The sequence below is a fragment of the Ambystoma mexicanum genome, chromosome 3p (assembly GCF_040938575.1).
Source record: "Ambystoma mexicanum isolate Mex_15411 chromosome 3p, UKY_AmexF1_1, whole genome shotgun sequence".
Classification (NCBI taxonomy): Eukaryota; Metazoa; Chordata; class Amphibia; order Caudata; family Ambystomatidae; genus Ambystoma; species Ambystoma mexicanum.
This window is the reverse complement of record NC_090925.1, coordinates 193,429,162-193,449,590: the sequence shown is the minus strand read 5'-3', so window position 1 is coordinate 193,449,590 and position 20,429 is coordinate 193,429,162. Positions and strand designations below refer to the sequence as shown.

The following is a 20,429-nucleotide window of genomic DNA, read 5'->3' as shown; positions in this document are numbered from 1 at the left end:
AAAATGCAGGCTGCAATATGCCATGCAGCTGGCTCACAGACTGCTTGAACATGCCAGTGACGCAGAAGTGCAGGACTGACACCAGCCTTCAACAGGGGTGATATGGCTGTCCGAAGGCCAGTCCTGGTCCCAATGTCATCCTGGATGAGGTCCACCAGTTTCAGTAGTGTCTCCCTGTTTAGGGGATATAAGGTGTGTATCTGGCCATCTGTCAGGACCCAGGGTGTAGCCCTTGTATGGGGTATCATAGCACGCCTCTGCGTAGCCACTTGCATCACATTCATCCTCATTCTCCTCCTTCTCCTACTCCACTCCCTGTCCCCCTGTTGCCACTGATGCAGCTCCAGCTCAAACAGCTCAAACAGCTGCACGCCAACATGCAGTGCCTCCATGTCCGTAGCTACAACAATGAGTGGCAACATGGTTGTGTTTGGAAGTGTTCTTGGGGTGGGTGTGGCATTTTGTGCTGTTCCTGTGTGTAGTGGGTGTACCTGAGTGGATTGGGTGCACCTGTGGCCTTTTATTCCCCACCTGGGCCCATTTTCCGGCTCCTCTGTTGTGCTGGGGTTTCCAGCATGGATTTGCCAGCAGTGCCAGCCCTTTGCTGCCGGTATTACCGGCAAAGTCCATGCTCGTTATGTTACTGTGTTTCTGTGATGCCGGGGAGGTGCCGCTGCTACTGTTGCGTGTGCTGCCGGCACCAGTAGCATAGTGCCCAGTGTTACCGGTTCTGGTGTTGCCGGGAAATCAGCTCGGAATGATCTGGTCCGGTAATAGTGCCGGTGAACAGTGTTACCAGCACTTTATTACAGGAACGGCACACTTGTAATGACCCCTAATGACTTACTTGGGTGTTTCAAGTTTGTGTGACTTTTTTCCAAGTGTCCTTACTGGTTCTTGGTTTTCGTTTGTCTTCTTGCTTGTACCAAGGAGATGGGAGTTTGGTTCAGATTAACCTCCTTTTGAAAGGTTCATGTTTGTCAATTATTGCTGTTGTTTGCATGACTTAAGAGCGGTTTTAGAGTGTAGGGTACATGAGAGGATAGGGCTGCATATATATGAGCAACATAGGTGCCATGTTGTTGTCTTCTTAGGGTTTGGGAGTTTGCGAGGGTTTGCACTGATTTCATGAGCTCCTTTATGCAAAGAGAGAGTTCATATGGATAGCTGTGTGATCAGATCCGTCAATAATAATTCTCTTGTTCCCTCGCTTTTTTCTTCTTCCCTTCTGTCTTCTCCTCTCCTTCCTTCTTCCCTTTTCACACTTTCTTCACACTGTTTGTTATACTTTCCTCCTGTTTCCTACACTCCTCTTTCTTTTTTTAAACCTCTCTATCTGCCTCTTGTCCTTTCTTCCGTCCTCCTTTCTCTTTCTTATATCATTTTATAGCTCCCTTTCTTTCCAACACTGATTTTCTCTTCTCCTTCATTCACTGTGTCTGTGTCTTCCCATCTCTCATGCTTCTGTTCTACTTTCTTTATAATTATATAATTATAATTGGTTATTTATAACGTGCTATATACACAGGGGTACATGTGGTGCTCCGCATTGTCTTGCTTCCAAGGCGCGTGCCTTGCTCCTGAGCTATCCTCCCGAGCTATTTTGTTCCTACTTTCTTTTCACCTATCCTGATTTCTCTCTCGCTCTCCCTTTTATCTGTGCTTTCTTCGCTCTGTTTCTCATCTTTCACCCCTTTCTCCTTCATTCTCTTTCTGTGCCCCATCCATTCTCTATTTCTTTCCTCCACTCCATCCTCCCCTTTATTCTTTCTCCTTCCTCCATCCTCTCCTCTTTCCCCATCTTTCGTCAACTTACTCCCTGTACCCATTCCTGTGCCTTCCTCCCCTTGCACCTGTGTAATTTCCCCATCTTTCCTGCTGTCTCCTTTCTATTCTTCTTTATTCACTCTCTTCCCACTTGTATGTTACTCTCCCTTTCCTCCTCCTTTCCTTTTCTTCTTTCTGATCACGCCTTTCTTGGGTTCCATGTGTTAAAATCGCAGCAAAAGTTGCTGTTTAAACAGAAAATTGCTGCAAAAAGGCTGTGGTTTTGCCGCCACATCCATGTAAAGGATGCGGGGGACAACCCCGCAACCCCTGCTCCCCTTAAATGGTATAATGGGGTACACCTTTACCAGGTCAAACCAAGGCATTTTTGCCACGATTTTTTGTAAAGGCGACATTTTTTGCCGCAATTTTATTACTGCATACCCTTTCCTGTTCTCATCCACGCTGGCTTTCCCCTTTTCCTTCTACAGCCCTTCACCGTGACCTCGTCCTCTCCTTTGATCGGTTTCATGTTTTGTTTTTTCTTTCATCTCTTCCCCGTCATTCGGTGATCCTTGATTACACCTTCTTTATGTCCCCTCTTTCTCTTCGTCATCATCTCCCATGTTCTCCCTCTGAGATCTCTATTCTCCTCTAGAACACCCTGAAGAAGGCCACAGCGGGCTTCTCTTTCGCTGCTGCCCTGGGCAAGTCTGGCCATGGCATCTAATGGGATTTCTCCTTTCTCTAGGGAAGCACGGAGCTGACCTCCTTCACCGCCCTCTGCCAGAACGATGGCACTTGGAACAGGCCGCTGCCCAGGTGTGAAAGTGAGTGTGCACAATCGCCTGTATCCTTTTGCAAACAGCAACATGTGTCCTGTCACTGGTACGACAAACGCACCACACAAAATGGTATTCAAATCAACATAGTCACCACTGTAAAGAGCAATTTATCAGACACTGTTCAAAAACATGGACACACCTTCCACTAGAAAGTCACAACCTTAAGGGACCACTCATCGTAGACCAAACAAGGACATGTGTGTATGTTGGCCTCACTGATGCATAATACGATGGGTCCGACTCACTGAATAATGGGTCCATAATGTCTCGGATACACTAAGCAATGGGGCAGACGGGGATAATGGGTCCCTTCTCTCTGTGGAGCGGCATGCAGTGGGGACAGACTGGACGAATAATGGATTCTTATGCCTCTGTTACACCATGCCTTGGGGACAGAGTCAATCAATAATGGCTCCATTATGTCTCTGATGTATTTTGTGATGGGTCAGACTCCATGAATAATGGTTCCATTTTGTCTCTGATGCATCATGCCATGGGTCAGACTCATTGAATAATGGGTCCCGTATGTCTCGGACACACCATGCAGTGGGGACAGACTCAATAAATAATGGGTCCATTATGTCTCTGATGCATCATGAGATGGGTCAGACTCCATGAATAATAGGTCAATTATGTCTCCGGTGTATCATATGGTGGGTCAGACTCAATGAATAATGGGTCCATTGTGTCTCTTATACACAATGCAATAGGGACAGAGTCAATGAATAATGCATCCATTATGTCTCTGATGGTATCATGCAATGGGTCAGACTCCAGGTATAATGGGTCAATTGTGTCTCTGAAACACCATGCCTTGATGACAGAGTCAATGAGTAATGGGTCCATTATGTCTCTGATGCACCATGTGGTGGGTCAGCTACAATGAGTAATGGGTCCATTATGTCTCTGATACACCATGTGGTGGTGGGTCAGCTACAATGAGTATGGTACATTATGTTTCTGATGCATCATGTGGTGGGTCAGCTACAATGAGTAATGGGTCCATTATGTCTCTGATGCACCATGTGGTGGGTCAGCTACAATGAGTATGGGCCCATTATGTTTCTGATGCATCATGTGGTGGGTCAGCCACAATGAGTAATGGCTCCATTATGTCTCTGATGATTCATGTGGTGGGTAGGACTCAATGAATAATGGGTCCATTATGTCTCTGATGCACCATGTGGTGGGTCAGCCACAATGAGTAATGGGTCCATTATGTCTCTGATGATTCATGTGGTGGGTAGGACTCAATGAATAATGGGTCCATTATGTCTCTGATACACCATGCAGTGGGGACAGACTCCATTTATAATGCCGATAGCACAACGAATAGAGCGCTCACTTTTACGTCTGTGCAGTGCCTGCTGATGCAGGTTCGAATCCCGACAGTGCCAAACTCAGCCTTTCATCCTTCCAAGGCCGATAAATGAGCACCACAGAGCGTGGATAATAATAAGCAGCACTCAGATGCCTGATTCTTCGTAACACTATGTAAATGTGAATTATTATTATTATTATTATTATTAGTAATGTCTCCATTACGTCTCAGATGCATCATTTATTTATTTATTTTATTTATATAGCGCGCAAGCAGCTCAGGGGCATTGAGGCACTGTTACTTGCAATAAACATAGTTACATGGTACAGGCATGGTAGCGGTTGTTGACACATTGTGAATGAAGCAGGAAAACATAATGTTGTTACAGATATTGCTTTTGGTCATATAATACTGTATACATGAAAGTATTCATGCTGGTGTGTCTGGCCTTATGAGAAGAGGGTGGTCTTCAATGTTTTGGGAAGGTGGTGAGGGAGGCTTTGCCACGAATAGTGGGTGGTAGGGCATTCCAGTGAGAGGGCGTGAGATAAGGGAAGCTGGATCCGCCCGCTTTTGCTTTTTTTACTCGTGGCACCGAGAGCATGTTGGTATACAGTGATCTCGTTGGCCTGGTGGAGGAGACGGGGTGTATCCTTTGTGAGAGGTATGCAGGAGCAGTGAGGTGGATGCACTTGTGGGTCAGTGTAAGGGCTTTAAATAAGATCCTTTCTTTTATTGGGAGCCAGTGGGCTAGTTTTCTGGCCTCAGAGATGTGTTCTCTTTTTGCAATGCCTTGGGCTGCCCGGAGAGCATTGTTCTGTATTACTTGTAATCTCTCTAAGTTTTTATTGGAGGTTCCTAGAAAGAGTACGTTACAGTAGTCTAGCCTAGAGCCGGTGATGGCTCTGGCTATGTTGGTGCAATTCTCTTTGGAGAGAAAGGGTCTGACTGCATTGATAAGTTTGGCATGATATGCAGCTGCAGAGGCTATTGCGTTGACTTGTCTATCCATGGATAGGCTGGAATCCAGGTAAACTCCAGGGACGTCATTTGGGGGTCGCCAGAGGTCGCAAGAGCGACCGCTGGCGATTGGCCAGCGACCCCTGTCAATCTCTTGCGACCTCTGGCCATTGACCAATCAGAGGAGGAGGGGGCGTGGCCACAGCATGCTGCGACGCTTGTGTTGGCCTCCATTTTGATTATTTCACGACGCACGCAAAACGCGTGTGGTGCTTTCTCGTCTTGCTGCTGCAGTGCTGCCAGCTGAGGCTGAGTGTTGTGTCCAGCTGCATCCACCCACGTCGATCCACCCCCGCTGAAGGAGGAGGCCAGGCCAGTGACTGACTTCGAGGTGAGTGACTGAGTCGAGAGACTCGAGTCGAGCGTGAGCCGAGGTCGCCGCCGACGGCAGGCCTCAGGCCGCAGCTCACCAAATTCATTTTACTGACGTGCAAATATGTGCCGGCGGCGGCCTGCAAGCTGCCGCCGGCATATATTTGCAATGTAGTAAAATGAATTCGGGTGCCGACGGCAGGCCTCAGCACCAAATTCATTTTACTGACGTGCAAATATGTGCCGGCGGCGGCCTGCAAGCTGCCGCCGGCATATATTTGCAATGTAGTAAAATGAATTCGGGTGCCGACGGCAGGCCTCAGGCCGCAGCACCAAATTCATGAATGGGCTAGTCGTTTGCTTATATTCAGGGCTGAGATCGGGGTATTTCTGCCCCTGTAGTGAAAGTCAATAGTTGGCACCCATGAACCCACAGTTTAACTTCCTAATAACTACTGTCAGCACAACAGAAGCATGTATTTGTAATTAAGCAGTTTGATAAGCATGTAACATGTTTGTAAATTTAACCTATGATGAGACACAAAGGAAAGGGCAAAACATTACACTGTATCTAAGTGATAGTCCAACAAAAAAAAAAAATACACATTTCAAAGAACACTAGTGAATGGAAGTTTAAGCGCATTTTTGAGTTTGGAAATTACTTTTTTTTCTATGAAAGTGTAAGATGCCCGGTTGGCAAGCAGTAGTGTGCCCAGCATGTAGGAAGCCAGCTTTCCACAATGATGGCGCCCGCCCCAGTGATAGTCATGGCCATTGATTCCAGTGGTGTCCCTTCCAGGGCAGAAGAAAGACCACAGGCGAGCAAATGGAGCCTGCAAACGTGCGAGTGACTGCTGGGCAAAGGAGGACAGAGCAGATTGGATCACCGAGCCCCCAGCTCCCCTCTGGGAAGCTTGGAGGTCGGTACTGCTAGGGTGGCCAACTGTCCCGGATTTCGCTGGATTGTCCTGCAATTAGGGACTCTGTCCCGCAGTTTGCAGAGTGGCTGTGCTGGAGACAGGTTGCCTCCAGCACAGCCACTCTGCAAACTGAAGTGGCCATCTACACAGCATGGCTCTGCCACCTGCTGCTTTCTTTACCCGGGCGGTTCCGCAGCCCTGGCTCCTTTTGATGATGCATTCTTGTATGAAATGTCACAATACACTGATATCGTAACCATTTTTTTCTTAATGCACTGAGCGATAATGCTTTATTAGGCCACTTCCTGTGATGTCATGGTGGGGGTGTGGTCTAATGACATCACTTCCTGTGGGGTGTGGTCAAATGACATCACTTCCTGTGGGGGTGTGGTCAAATGACATCACTTCCTGTGATGTCACTCTTGGGGGTGTGGCACTGTGATGTCACTTCCGCTACCCCTGGCATTTTGGTGAAATGACGTCCCTGGTAAACTCCCAGAGTTTTGACAGAGTCGGAAACTGGAATTTTAATGGAGTCAATGGTGAAGTGGCTGAATTGGGCATCTAGATTTTTTAGGGTGTCGGGAGAACCTACCAGGAGGAGTTCCGTCTTGTCGGAGTTGAGGCATAGGCCGTTGTCTGCCATCCAGGCTTGGATGGTGTTGTAGAGGTTGTTGACGGTCAGGGAGTCAGTGGTGTAGTTACCTGTGAGAGTGAGGAGGATCTGTGTGTCGTCGGCGTAATTGGTGTAGGAGATGCCCATGGCGTCGAGGATGAGGAAGAGGGGGCGGGTAAAGATGTTGTATAGCGTAGGGGAAAGGCAGGAGCCTTGGGGCACCCTGCAGAGTATAATGGTAGGTGAAGCGGCGGCTAGGTCCGAGAATACTTGCATGGTTCTGTCTTGTAAGAAGGAGGTGATCCACGCTGTGGCTTCTGGGGAGAATTTGGCGGTGGTGGAGAGATGGTGGCATAGGACGCCATGATCAACGAGGTCGAATGCCGCTGAGAGGTCGAGGAGTAGGAGAAGTGCTGGTTTACCCAAGTCTCTTGCATCGTCCATCTGGTTTTTCAGGTCAAGTATGTATGTATGTATGTATTTTAGTTTGTATAGCGCCGGTAGCCCGTAGGCATCAGGGCGCTTGCACTTACAATACACCAACAACACCAGACAGACATAAAGTAACAGACAATGGGCCTGTCCGAGACCCCGAATTAATACTTTCCCCAGGCTCTTCATCTGAAGAGGTATGTCTTCAGATGCTTCCTGAAGGTAAGGTGGTTTATCTCTAACCTCAACCCTTCGGGCAAACTGTTCCATAATTTGGGGGCCATCACCAAGAATGATCTGCCCAAACCAGATTTCAGCTTGAAATTGGGGACTGACAGCAGACATTTTCCCTCCGAGCGTAGACTTCTCCTCGGTATATAGGGCACTAGGCTCTTTTTCAAATAGACCGGCGCAGAGCCATAGAAGCACTTGTGCACCAAGCAGAGGGCCTTGAACTTGATACGTTCTTCTACCCTGAGCCAGTGCAGTGATATTCTATCTGCTGTGGTGTGATCTTTCTTCTTTAAGTTCTTGACAAGCCTGACCGCATTATTCTGAATCACTTGGCAGCTAGCTAAGTCCTTGGAAGAGGCCCCCAACAGCAAAGCGTTACCATAATCAAGCCGTGATAGAATAATGGCTCTAGCTATCGTGGCCATATTACCTTCATTAAGGAACGGCTTGATAGCTTTCATCAATCTCAGGTAATACGCTGTGTTCTTATGCAGGTAGCTGGTCTGGGCATGGGAGTCGACCGCAGAATTGACCATCATACCCAGTGTTTTCACTGTAGAAGCCACCTGAATGGTGGCATTTTTGATTAGAAAAGAATTGTACTGAGGTCCCAAATTTGCCAGCTGGCGGCTGGAGCCGAACAGCATCAATTCCGTTTTTGAATCATTCAGGCACATCCAGTTTGCCTGCATCCAATCGTCTATTGTCATATAAATCCTGGCGATCAGTTCACTGTCCTTAGCGTGGTGTCTGCCCCCCAGTTCCAGTATGAGTTGGGTATCGTCCGCATAATTCGTGAACGACACACCTGCTTCCACCAGTAAGCTACACAGAGTAAGCATATATATATTAAATAACATAGGAGATAAACTAGCACCTTGAGGAACTCCAAAAAGGATATCACAGGGATCAGAAAAACTGTTGCCCCAGTGGACTCTAGCTTGGCGATTAGATAGAAATGACAGAAGCCAGTCCAGGGCTCTTTCAGAGCACCCCACATTTTCTCTAAGTGCCTTGATGAGTAGATGATGGTCCACTAGATCGAAAGCGGCACTTAGGTCAAGGAGCATTAATAACCCTAACTTGTTCTTATCGAGCAAACTCAGCATCCGATTCTGCAGGTCCAGCATGGCTGTCTCTGTACTATGAGACGCCCTGAAGCCTGACTGTTGCTGGTGCAGAACTCCCTGGTTCTCTACAAAATGTTGGAGTTGCTGTGTTGCAACCTTGTCTAGGAGTTTGAGAATAAAGTTCGAGTTGGTTATCGGACGAAGGTTAGCTGGATCCTTGGGATCCAAGCCAACTTTCTTTATAAGTGGTGTAATAGTGACTTTCTTGAGGTCTCTGGGAACTGTGCCCTCTTGGAAAGAAGCATTCACTATTCTCCGAAAGACCGGAGCAAAAATGTCATTATGTTGGAGAATGATGCTAGGAGGTAGGATGTTTTCTGCACAAGTAGTAGGGTTCATATTATTCAGCAACTCAAGCATATCTGCCTCCGAAATGGGGTCAAATTTGAAAAACTGTTTTCTGACAGTTGCCCTCATTTGTGTGGGTGGCAAATCTTGTTTAGCGGTGGATCTAGCTTTAATAATATTTTGTCTGGCTTTATCCGTTTTGGCTTGAAATGCATTTAGGACCGTATTGCAATCGGCCTCTGTGGGCATAAAAGGAGGAGTAATGGATGCAGGTTTTTCAATACTCTTCAAAATGTTGAAGAGTTTGCTGGTCTTGTTGTCTGCATGCTCTATTTCAGAGTTGAAGAATTCAGCTTTAGCTGTTTTGATTTTGTCCCTATATTCCTTATCTTTGCTTTTCCATTTATTTTTGCTAACCTCAGATTTATCTATGGACCATTTTCTTTCCAAGGACCGCTTTTCCTTCTTCAGAGAGTGGAGCTCTGAAGTAAACCAAATTTGGCTGTTGTTGTTTTTCCTAACAAATCTTGTTGTGAGGGGTGCTTCAGACTCCACCAGCTTGAGGAGATGCTTATTATATTTGTCTAAGAGAATGTCACATGTGTCGTGATCCTGAAAGGAATTCAGAATTTTATCAATGCATGTCTTTAATTGTGGCTTATTTAGCTTTTTAAAGTTTCTAGTAGCTATTTTAGTATGCGGGTTATGCTTATGTGCGTATGAAGGCAATTTTAAGTGAGCCGATATCAGGAAATGATCACTCCAGATACATGGTGTGGTTCTGCAGTCTTGCAAGGATACGTTATATCCACACAACCAATCTAACTGGTTACCCTGAGGGGTGGTGGGATCCTTGTTAAGTACATTAAAATCTAGGTTATTCAGTGCTTTTTCCAGAGCAATGGCTCCTTTGTCCTTCTCATTACCTCGCCATAGATTCAGGTCTCCCATGATGACCGTCGATACAAGTAGGGCTGTTTCGGTTCCGTGTTTGGGGCGGAAGCCAGATTGGCAGAGTCCAAGGAGTTTGTTCTCTTCAATGAAGTGTTGGACCTGCAGGTAGGCTGCTTTGTCCAGTATTTTAAGGAGGAAGGGGACAGTGGTGATGGGTCTGTAGTTGTTGGGGGAGGTGGGATCGAGCGATGGCTTTTTTAGAAGAGGGCGGACCCACGCTTCCTTGAGGGAGGCAGGGACTTTCCCTGTGGTAAAGGAGGCATTTACAAAGGCAGTTAGGAAGGGAGCTAGCGTTTCCGCGCAGTCTTTGATAATGGAGGCTGGACATGCATCACCTTTGCAGTTAGAAGGTTTGATGTTCCTCATTATGTTGATGATGTCTTTTTCCTGAATGGGTATGAAGGAGAAGGGTAGGGGGGATCAGGGGCAGGCGGTGGGACTGGGATGTGCTTGTTTGGAAGGGCTTGTTTAGTGGCTAGTATTTTGTTTTTGAGGAGGCTTAGTTTGGATTGCATGGCCTTTTGTATTTCATCACACCAGTCTTTATCTTTGGTGAAATTCTGGGGGGCGGGAGTGGGTGTCTCGAGCTCTCTAAAAATGGCGAATATTTCTTTAGTGCTAGATTGGGCTTCCGAGATTCTGGATTCAAATGATTTGGCCTTGGCTTGGGTGATTGCCTTTTTGTATTTGGTGGAAAGGGCTTTAAAGGCCGTCTTATCTTTTTCGGAGTGGGACTTTTGCCACTGTGTGAGTGCAGCTTTTTTTTCGTTGCGGAGTGAGAGGAGGTCAGGTGTGAACCAAGAGTTGGAGTGGGTAGTGGGTTTGGATTTGCGAGGTTTGAGCGGGGCAATGGCGTTGATAGCTGCTTTGATGGCAGTATCATAGGTTGATGCAAGTGTTTCAGGGTCTGAAGAGAAAGGTGGTCTGAAGGCTGGACCTTGGAGGAAGGGCAGTAGCCTCTCCTTAGTGAGCTGGCGGGAGCTTCTAGCGAGGCAGGGAGGGAGTGGTTGGGGTGAAGGGGTAGCTGGGGAGCTAGTGGTGAGGATGCTAAAGGTGATGATGTGGTGGTCAGACCATGGGGTGGGAGAGTTTCCTGTGATGATGAGTGGACAGTTGTGCTGTGCTATCCAGTCAAGCGTTCTGCCTTGGGTGTGAGTTGGGCTAAGTATGGTGTTCTTGTAACCTAGAGCCTTGAGGGCAGAGTCAAGGGATTTTGCTGCTACGTCCTTACTATCCTGGAGCCCTAGGTTGACATCCCCAAGGAGAATGGCTTTAGACTGTTTTTTGATGTTGTCAGAGAGGAGGTGGATGAGAGAAGCTTGAAAGTCTCCTGTTGGGCCTGGTGGGCGGTGTACAGTGTGCACAGTAATTGTGCAGTCGGGGGAGAGGGTTATTTTGACTTGGAGGTAGTCGCTGTTGTTGTTCAGGGATTTCTCTACCTTTCTGACAGGGAGGCAGTCTCTGGCGATGATTGCTACACCTCCACCTTTGGAGAGGCGGTCTTGTCTAGTGATGGAGTAACCAGGGGGCAGGGCGAGTGAGAGCGCTGGGCCGGAGGCCTCATGTAATCAAGTTTCTGAGATCATGAGTAGATCTAGGTCTTGGGAGGTTAGGAGGTCGTGGATGTCTAGAGCGTGGGCATTGATGGATCTAGCGTTAATCATGGCGCATTTCAGGTGGGGTTCAGTAGTGGCTGTGGGGGGGTTTGTGATGGGAGAAGGTGGTGTGGAAGGGCTAGGTGCATTGAGAGTGTTGGGGGAGGTGGCCATCACAGAATTTACACTGGGGGGCTCATTTTCAGGGGTGGTGGACACATGTGGCATAGCATTTGGCACAATAGAATTCAAAATGGTGGTCGAAGATTTGCACATCACAGATTTTACACTGGGGGGCTCATTTTCAGGGGTGGTGGACACATGTGGCATAGCATTTGGCACAATAGAATTCAAAATGGTGGTAGAAGATTTGCACATCACAGATTTTACACTGGGGGGCTCATTTTCAGGGGTGGTGGACACATGTGGCATAGCATTTGGCACAATAGAACTCAAAATGGTGGTAGAAGATTTGCACATCACAGATTTTACACTGGGGGGCTCATTTTCAGGGGTGTTGGACACGTGTGGCATAGCATTTGGCACAATAGAATTCAAAATGGTGGTAGAAGATTTGCACATCACAGATTTTACACTGGGAGCTCATTTTCAGGGGTGGTGGACACATGTGGCATAGCATTTGGCACAATAGAATTCAAAATGGTGGTAGAAGATTTGCACATCACAGATTTTACACTGGGGGCTCATTTTCAGGGGTGGTGGACACATGTGGCATAGCATTTGGCACAATAGAATTCAAAATGGTGGTAGAAGATTTGCACATCACAGATTTTACACTGGTGGTGGTGGTGGACACATGATTAGTCACATTTGTTATGGGGGTAGGACAGTTGTGTGGCGGGTAAAGTACTTTTTTGGTTTCTGTATTGGTAATACTAGTAGTGGATACAGCCTTTGAGGTTGTGCATGGGAGCCTGGCCTTATCAGCAAATATAAAGGGTTGTAGAGTCCGTGAGCATAGCCGTGTATTACGGGTGCTCGTGGGGGTGGGGTGTGAGCTGAAGGCGGCTTGCAAAGTACGGGCGCGCAACCTGAGAAGCCTTGAAGAGGCACATGGATTGGAGAGAAGCTTGCTAGGGTAGTGCTTCTTACCTTGTAGGTGCTGCAAGGGTATTGGGCAAACGGCAGACGAGCAGCGAAGAGCTGCAAAGAGCACCGGAGGCCTTTCCTGACGGCCTTTCCTGCTCGGCTTCGCCTCTCCGCCCTCTCCCCCTCCATATGAAGCAGGAGGGGAGGGGCGGCGGGGCGAGACAGCGAATCGGGACACGGGCCCGCGGCAGTGATTTCCTGAGCACATTTTGTTGATTGTGCTTCCATGGTGACGGGGGCCATCTTTTCTGGTGCTTCGTTGCACGCGGCTTGTAGCATGAACAAAGGGAAACACGCGGCCGCTCCGAACTGGGGGATAACAGCTGATTCAGCGCTCAGCTGGTCGAGGATGCTTCGTGCTCGCAGCAGAGCTGCAAAGAGCACCAGAGGCCTTTCCTGACGGCCTTCCCTGCTCGGCTTCGCCTCTCGGCCTTCTCCCCCTCCATATGAAGCAGGAGGGGAGGGGTGGGCGGGGCGAGACAGCGAATCGGGACACGGGCCCGCGGCAGTGATTTCCTGAGCATATGGGACGCCATATTGGGAAAAAGCACATAACCTAAATTGTGCAGTGAATTACTGTTATCACTGCCACAGCTAATACTTATGATGAGTCCCATAGTATTGAAATCATACCTCTGTCAAGACCTACATTTTATTTAACGTACTGAAGGGGAACCCTGTATTTTAAGCCAAGCCACTATGCGCCTAGTAGACTGACCTTGATCTCTCGAGCACATGTTCAATGGTTGAGCAAAGGATATCGTACAGAGATGACGTTGGCACTCGCCCTACTTTGGTGGTCATTCTACGGCGCTGAGGTCCCTTCATGCCTGGAGAAGGATTTGCACACACGAGGCAGAGACGACAGCCCATGTGTGCCCTGGTAGGTTGCATCATGTCAGAGGGCTTACAGAGAAGACTTAATGGGCAATGGCCTTCTTTGGTTGGTTTCTGTTACACATGGAGTGAAGAACAGACAAGAAATAAGCCCTGCATAGCAAGAGGCCGGTGCAAAAATCAATATATCAACAATTGTTTGCCCTGGGGGGCCACAAATCTCTTCTATGTTGATTTCCACTGGCAGTGTGTCAAAATCACACTGCAGTTACTATTTGTGCCTTCACTAAGCAATATATAGAATTGCACCTGGGTAACAAACAACAGTGGGAGATCATTCCACACAGCAGTCCTGATTGCAATCTCTTAGGCAACAAGAGCGAAGCCTGAGTCGTCTATATTGTTCGCGACGCGGTGGTGAATGATGCCCATCCACCCATTCATATTGCCTATGCCCGCCTCCCCATCCCTTTCCATCTACTTCACTGTCGCCATGGACCAGAAGAACAGGAGATGGATGAGGGAGACATGGCCGACCCAGAGACTCACTCATCCTCACACTCCCTCCACCATCAGGCCTTCAGGGAGGCGGTGCAAATGCCTTGTTCACCCGCTGTGAGGTCACACCAGTGGAGAATGACTGCCATGTACCACTGGATACGGCATATAACACATCTGTGGTTGCTATGGGCTTCCTTGGGAAGCCCTGCACAACCTGTTGATACATGATCTTGTTCATCTGCATCCCCAGCAAATAAAGACATCTCAGAAATGATGGCAAATTCCAAGAGTATATCGCAAAATGCCAGTTTGGGGAACGGATCTTAGGGTGTAAGGACAAAAGGATTAAATGTATCTTAGCCTCAGTTCCATGAGGTTGCTTCTGTGCTCTTTTTCTTGGTTTCCTCTTCCTTCTGCATGGTTAACTTTTTTAGTCGAGTTTTCTTTTGCATTTTTTAATTCAGGGTAATATTGCAAGGCTTCCCTTTTTCTTTTACCTTGCTGATTCCTCTGTCTCTTTGGCACTTCTGATTGTTTGGACTACAACTCCCATCACCCCTTGCTAGCGTAGTCAATCAATGAGGAGGGATCATGCTGTCTGCCGTCCAAAACATCTGGATAGCCTCAGTTTGCAGACGCCAGTTGTACCATTTTTTGGTTCTGGCGTATTTTGGTGGCACTTGTGCCACCAAATTGCTAAAACCATTGCTACAGTAAGAGAGAGGGAGAAGGGGAGATCGGACAGGAAATGCTTGATTGTCATGGCAACCAGAAATGCTTGGGGAATGAAAACACCAGTGTACTGGTTGTTACATTTCTGTGTTTTGCATCCATAAGAACCAAAGAGGGTTTGTTAAAGGTGACATGATCCAATCAGGAGTTGGGTTACAAGGCTATCCTCCTTGGATGTTGTTAAGCTCAAGGCCTGCCGTTTTCCCCAGCCACCTCTCTCCCACGCGAAACATGGTCTCTCTAGGAAACGCATTTTCATTTATGTAAAAACCTTTAAATGGTTTCCCAGCAGTAACTCTATTAAGGCGACTCAAATTCGCGATGGGCCAGCGGAGCGATCTGCATACAGCAGCTCCCGGTGACGTTCAGACGCTGGGGAATTTCGGTAACCCCTTCTGTGGCCGATTACAACAGTGGGTTTCCCGGGGATATTGGAGTAAGGCCAAGAGGCACCAGGTTCCATGTGTCAAGTTGCAATTCTGTTTCTCTCTGTTTTAGGTTTACTACATAGAAACACTAATGATTTTCCGGATCTAAATCTATGTGTTTCTTGTTTTTCAGAACTTCTTTTGTTTATCTGTCCACTTTTGTATTGATGTATATATGTAATTATGATAACCTATTTATATATATACTTTGCATAACTTTTTGGCAAAGAAAGCGACAGCAGTACTTATCCAACGCCGACATTGCGAGCCATTGGAGGGCTCTTGTCGGTAGTTACACGCTTCCTGGAGGAGGCGGAGCTGGGCTGGTCACGTGACCCTGCACGTGACTTCCTTGGGTGAACAAAACGCCGAGGCCACTACCCTTGCGGCGCTAAGCCCGACAGGTGCAAAGGGCGCCGACTGTTTTGCGGCTGTTTGGCGCTGGTGGTACTACACTCAGTCGGGAGACTGTGGAGGTTTACCCTCTGTGATCCCCTACAAAAATATACCCACCACTTGTGCCTTGATGTAAAGGAGAACTCCTGTTAGATCACACGAGGAGCTGCAGTAACAACAGTCCACGGAGTGGACGACGAGTGGCAGTCCTGCAGTCATGACTGTCAGAGCTGCAAGAGCAAACAGAAAAATTGAGCTAAATGAATCCCCCCTAGAAGAAGACGAAGGTTGGTGTTTAAGAAGTATGAAAATGACACAAAAACAACAGGGAATTACCCTTAAGAGTCAGGAAGGAATACTGACATGTAGTCCCAAGATAAACGAAAATGGCAGACTCAGTGAACGGGGTCTGCCAGAGAAGGGAGGCCAACAGACTTTACACCAGATTTTGGCCACGCAGTCAGAACAAATTGTACAAACAGAACAAACAGAACCCACAAAATCGTCAATGACTTCATCAGGGGCGCGCACACTAAACAAAATGAAAAAACCACAACCGCAGTCATCGCAACCATTGCAATTATTACCTGAGCCTGATCCCGATCCTGATCGTGTCTTGGAGCCGGTCCCGGTCCTGGTTGACCTGGTTGACCTGCGCGGGGATCCCTCGGTTTGGATGCCGGGGGCTCATGGAGTCGGTCCCCCATCCATGAGTGGGGAGGGGAGTGGCCAGGGAGGCGGGGAAGATGGGGAGGCTGTGGAGTCCTTGCGAAGGGCACCACCTGGCGAGCCGAGCCGAATCCCTCCCAGCGCGGCCCAACAGGGTGAGCCGCGCCGCATGGTGGAGTCTCTCGGAGGGGGGCCTCCATCCGTGTCGGGAGCTGGGGGGGAGGGCAGGAGTTGCTCGAGGGGTGAGACGGCATCCGCGGAGGACGTGGAAGAGCGTGCCCCTGGGGATGAGATTCGGACGGCAGGAGCCGTGTGGGAGCGGGTCACGCTCTGGTCGCCGCCTCCGGAGTTGACGCTGGCCCGGATCCAAGTGGAGGCGGTGATCCACGTGGAGGCGGAGGGCAGCATAGACGAGAAGGACGATCAAACAGACACGGAAGTAGTTCTTGTGGCCAGTAAAGTCAGTAAAACGCCCAATTATAAAAAAAGGCAAAGACAAATGGTTAAAATTACCACTAAAAGAAAAAATGGTGGTAAATACTTCAACAAAAATAGGCCAATAACAAATGAAAAAAAATTCAGTGACAAATTACTTTACGTCTCGAGTAAATACAAAAGCGGTAAACAGACATCACAAGGAGCTATCGGATATGGAGATTCTCGATGCTTTAAATGAATGCTTACCCCCTTCTAAACTACGAAGACTAGATTGTAAAAATAGTGAAAAGCAAAATGCCAGGGACGTTTCAACACTGGAGGAGAAAGATGGGTCATTGAACCAGCTGGAAAAAGGAGTAAGGGAAGAGTCGGAGACATCCAAGTCACCACTTCTCCTAACGACTTTACAAGAAACGGAGACACCTAACGGCGATTTGCATCCACAAGCCGACATAGAAAAGAGAGAAGAGGGGGAGAAACTGGATAATTCGATTGCCAGGGAACAGGAGAAATCAATAAACCAACTGGAAATAGAAAGCCCATTTGAAAAATCAGACACCGGGGATGAAGAAGAAGTCTCTGGTGGCATACCAACAGGGACGGACAAGTCAAATAAAATATCGCGGGAAGTAGATACCACATTATCTTCACAGCTTGATAAAGGAGGTACGTTTGAACCAGATTACGTAACATCTACTAAACCATTTCAGGAGCCCGATCCGAAATTAATCGATGGGACTAGACGGGAACGACATCTGAGCAAGATGGAGAAAAATATATATTCAGTAGACCTACCAACCCCGTCTAATTTGACAATACCAGTTCAGGCTCAAACGAAGAAACATTTGCAGAACCACCATCAAAACATGTGGGGCCACGAACCACTTAGCCCCCGACCGGATATAACGGAGAATCGAAGATGCTCACTGGATATTGCTGGACCATTAAAAAATCAGGGGGGAAACACGACAACAATTATAACTGACGCCCCAACAAGGAGATCCTCAATGCAACAACACTCATCGAGTCCAGCGGAACATTTAAACAAAAAGACTGACCTACTCTCTATTATGTCATCGATAAACATAGCACTCTCTCCATTTATGAAGCTCTATGAAGCCATTGCTGACTCATTGAAGGACCACACTAGTATTCAAGCAATGATGTATAGCAAAGTCATCTTTTTAGAAGCCTACATCATGGCCCTAGAAGCAAGAAAAACAAACAATCGAGAAGCAAACCAAGATTTATCAGTCACACCTAAACAAGCATGCCGGAAAGGTGAGGCTCAGACAGTGGCGAGAAAAACTATAGAGACTCAAACAATCACCGTGATAGATTTAACAGCGAGCAAATCATCAGTAGAAGATGCCACTAAAGTAGCAGAGATGAACACCCGACCAGGCCAACCAGATATTACACTGAACTCAAATAAACCAGAAATTACAATTGAAGTACCAGGAGAAAAATCTCAAGGGCGAAAAACCGTCCAAAAAAAAGGGGAACAAAGATACTGTCACCTAGGCTGGCCAAGCCTGGTACTCAATCGGTAGAAGCAATTTTTCAAGTTTTCAAGTGGCCAGTAAACCACAAAGACAAAGTATGCCTTGGGGAGAGTTCAGACACAAATACAGAACCCATGAAAAGACAGGAAAGCTCGGAAACGAACAAGATACCATCACTGACGACGACTTACTATTTTCTGGCAAATGAGGAACTGATGAACCTGAGTCAATATGTGTCGGAAGACTCTACTTCAGGCATGAGCCCAAAGAAAACCTCTAATATTTTGCATCCACAATCTGCCAGTAAAACAAACAAAGCAGATAATAACATAGAGGTAAATTCACAATGGAATGAACAACGTCAAAAACAAAAAATGGTAAAGACCAGCAGTCAAAACAAAAAAGAAACCCAGGTAACTGAAACTTCGAGACAAAAAATTCTAAAACAAATGATGGAAACAAAAAAGGAGAGAGAAAGGGCTAGATCAAGAACACCGGAATATCGGAGTAGCAGAATCTTAGAGAAGATAGATCATCATTCCCGTGCAAGACCAGAGGCCCGTGAGGGTGAACGTTCCAACCGGACACAACGTGATGACTTTCAGTATCGCCAAGATGAGCAAAAGAGTAAAAGTAAAAGCTCAAGAGGGCATACGCCAATGCGCGTTGATACGAAACCCAAACATGGCAAACGTGGAGAAAACGAAAAGACCTCCGCAAACTCATCAAGGGGCTCTGGGGAAATGAGTTTGCAGTACAGAGCTAGGACCAAATGGTCTAATCAAAAACCAAGGAAATGGGACCAAGCGAAATGGCAGATTAAATTAACTCAAGTGGAAGAAAATGAGGACAAGGAAACACTAAACAGAAATTCGGTGTTAAAACTGTTCAAACACATCCGAAACTCAAAATATATCAAATCAGAAAAGTAACTTGTGGTAGAACCAAGCCATAGAAACACCAAGGCCAGAACTTACTTGCATATAGCGTCAACGAGGCTAAAAAACACCTTCCTTGAAAATAAAAGAGAATTAGAAAATATGGGATATGACTTAAGAGTGTACCCGGTGACGCAGAAAGGGCAGAAACATGAAAGTAAAGAAAGGAAGAGGAAAGAATCTCCGGACATAAACTTGAATAAACAGCGGAATTTCAATTTTCAAACAAAGAAAAGTTATACAAGTCCCAGAGTTAAGGAAAAGACACGAGTAATGCAAAAGCGAGAAGGGCAAAAGCCATTGAACCCGGAGGAAACCATCCACCATGGAAGAAGTGAGAGAGAAGACAAGAGACAAACCCATAGTGTCAGGGAAACATCCTCTCAAAAAGATCAAAATCGGGAACAAAAACAAGAAGACACAAGAAAGATCCATAGAGTTAGGAAAACAACAGCCCAAAAGGAACAGAATCAGGAACAACAACAAAACAAAATCGAGTGCGAACTTCCACTAAAATGTGTCCCAATGAAAGGAATATGGTCTTGGTTGCCAAAAGCGTCAACAGAAAAGAAGCAAAAATAGCAGTTTATTGGAGACGAGCACATTCAACGAGGAAAATGTAAGTCAGGACAACAGAAGCAGTCAATAAAAATGTGCTCGTGGAACACGAGAGGACATCTTCATCTCCTATCCGCAAGTGACATGATTTTGTGAGCATATGATCTAATATGCCTTCAGGAGACCTGGTTGTGTGAACCACCCTCTATGAGGGGATTTGATTTAATCCTGGCACCCGCTAAGCAGGGCCGTTCGGGAAGACCATCTTCAGGGCTTCTGATCGCCTGTAAAAATGGATGCGGGATCAGACTAGAAAAGACATTGATCAGTAACCTTGATATATTGATGGTGAAAGCCTCATGGACCCGCAAGACAAATAACAAGGAGGGTTACGGAAAAACACCATTAATAATAGCAAACGTCTATTGGAATCCAGCGGCCATAGAAACAACTACCTTCCTGGAAAAAGTTGAAGAAGCAATGGATGAAGCCTTGGCAGGTCACTTAGTAAAACAATTTCTGATCTGTGGGGACTTAAATGCAATTTGCTCTGCATTCCCAGAAAATGGAAATAGACAAGTAAACAGATCACCGGGAGAACAGCGTGGAGAACTATGGACCCGTCTGATGGAATCGAGAAATCTACACAATTTACATGAAGCCTTCCCAGACCCAAAGCGTCCGCCATCATGGGAAAGAAACAACTCAAAGGCAACAATAGACCACATGTTTGTTACAGAACCGATTTTGGCCATAACAAAAGATTTTGGAATAATTAGAACAAGGTCTAGTGACCATAATCTGCTCTCAACTTCTTGGGAGGCATCAAGCCCCCCGAATGACTATATGGAAGCCAATATTGTAATCAATGGACAAGGAAATC

General features: G+C 46.9%; 1 protein-coding gene across 1 annotated transcript in view; it reads left to right on the top strand.

Moving 5' to 3' along the window:
- C1R (complement C1r) overlaps positions 1 to 20,429 on the top strand; it is a 188,524-nt gene that overhangs the window by 147,514 nt on the left and 20,581 nt on the right. Inside the window, exon 8 of the mRNA XM_069650606.1 lies at positions 2,519 to 2,597. Coding sequence (XP_069506707.1) covers positions 2,519 to 2,597 — 79 coding nt within the window. The remainder of the gene's footprint in view (positions 1 to 2,518; positions 2,598 to 20,429) is intronic.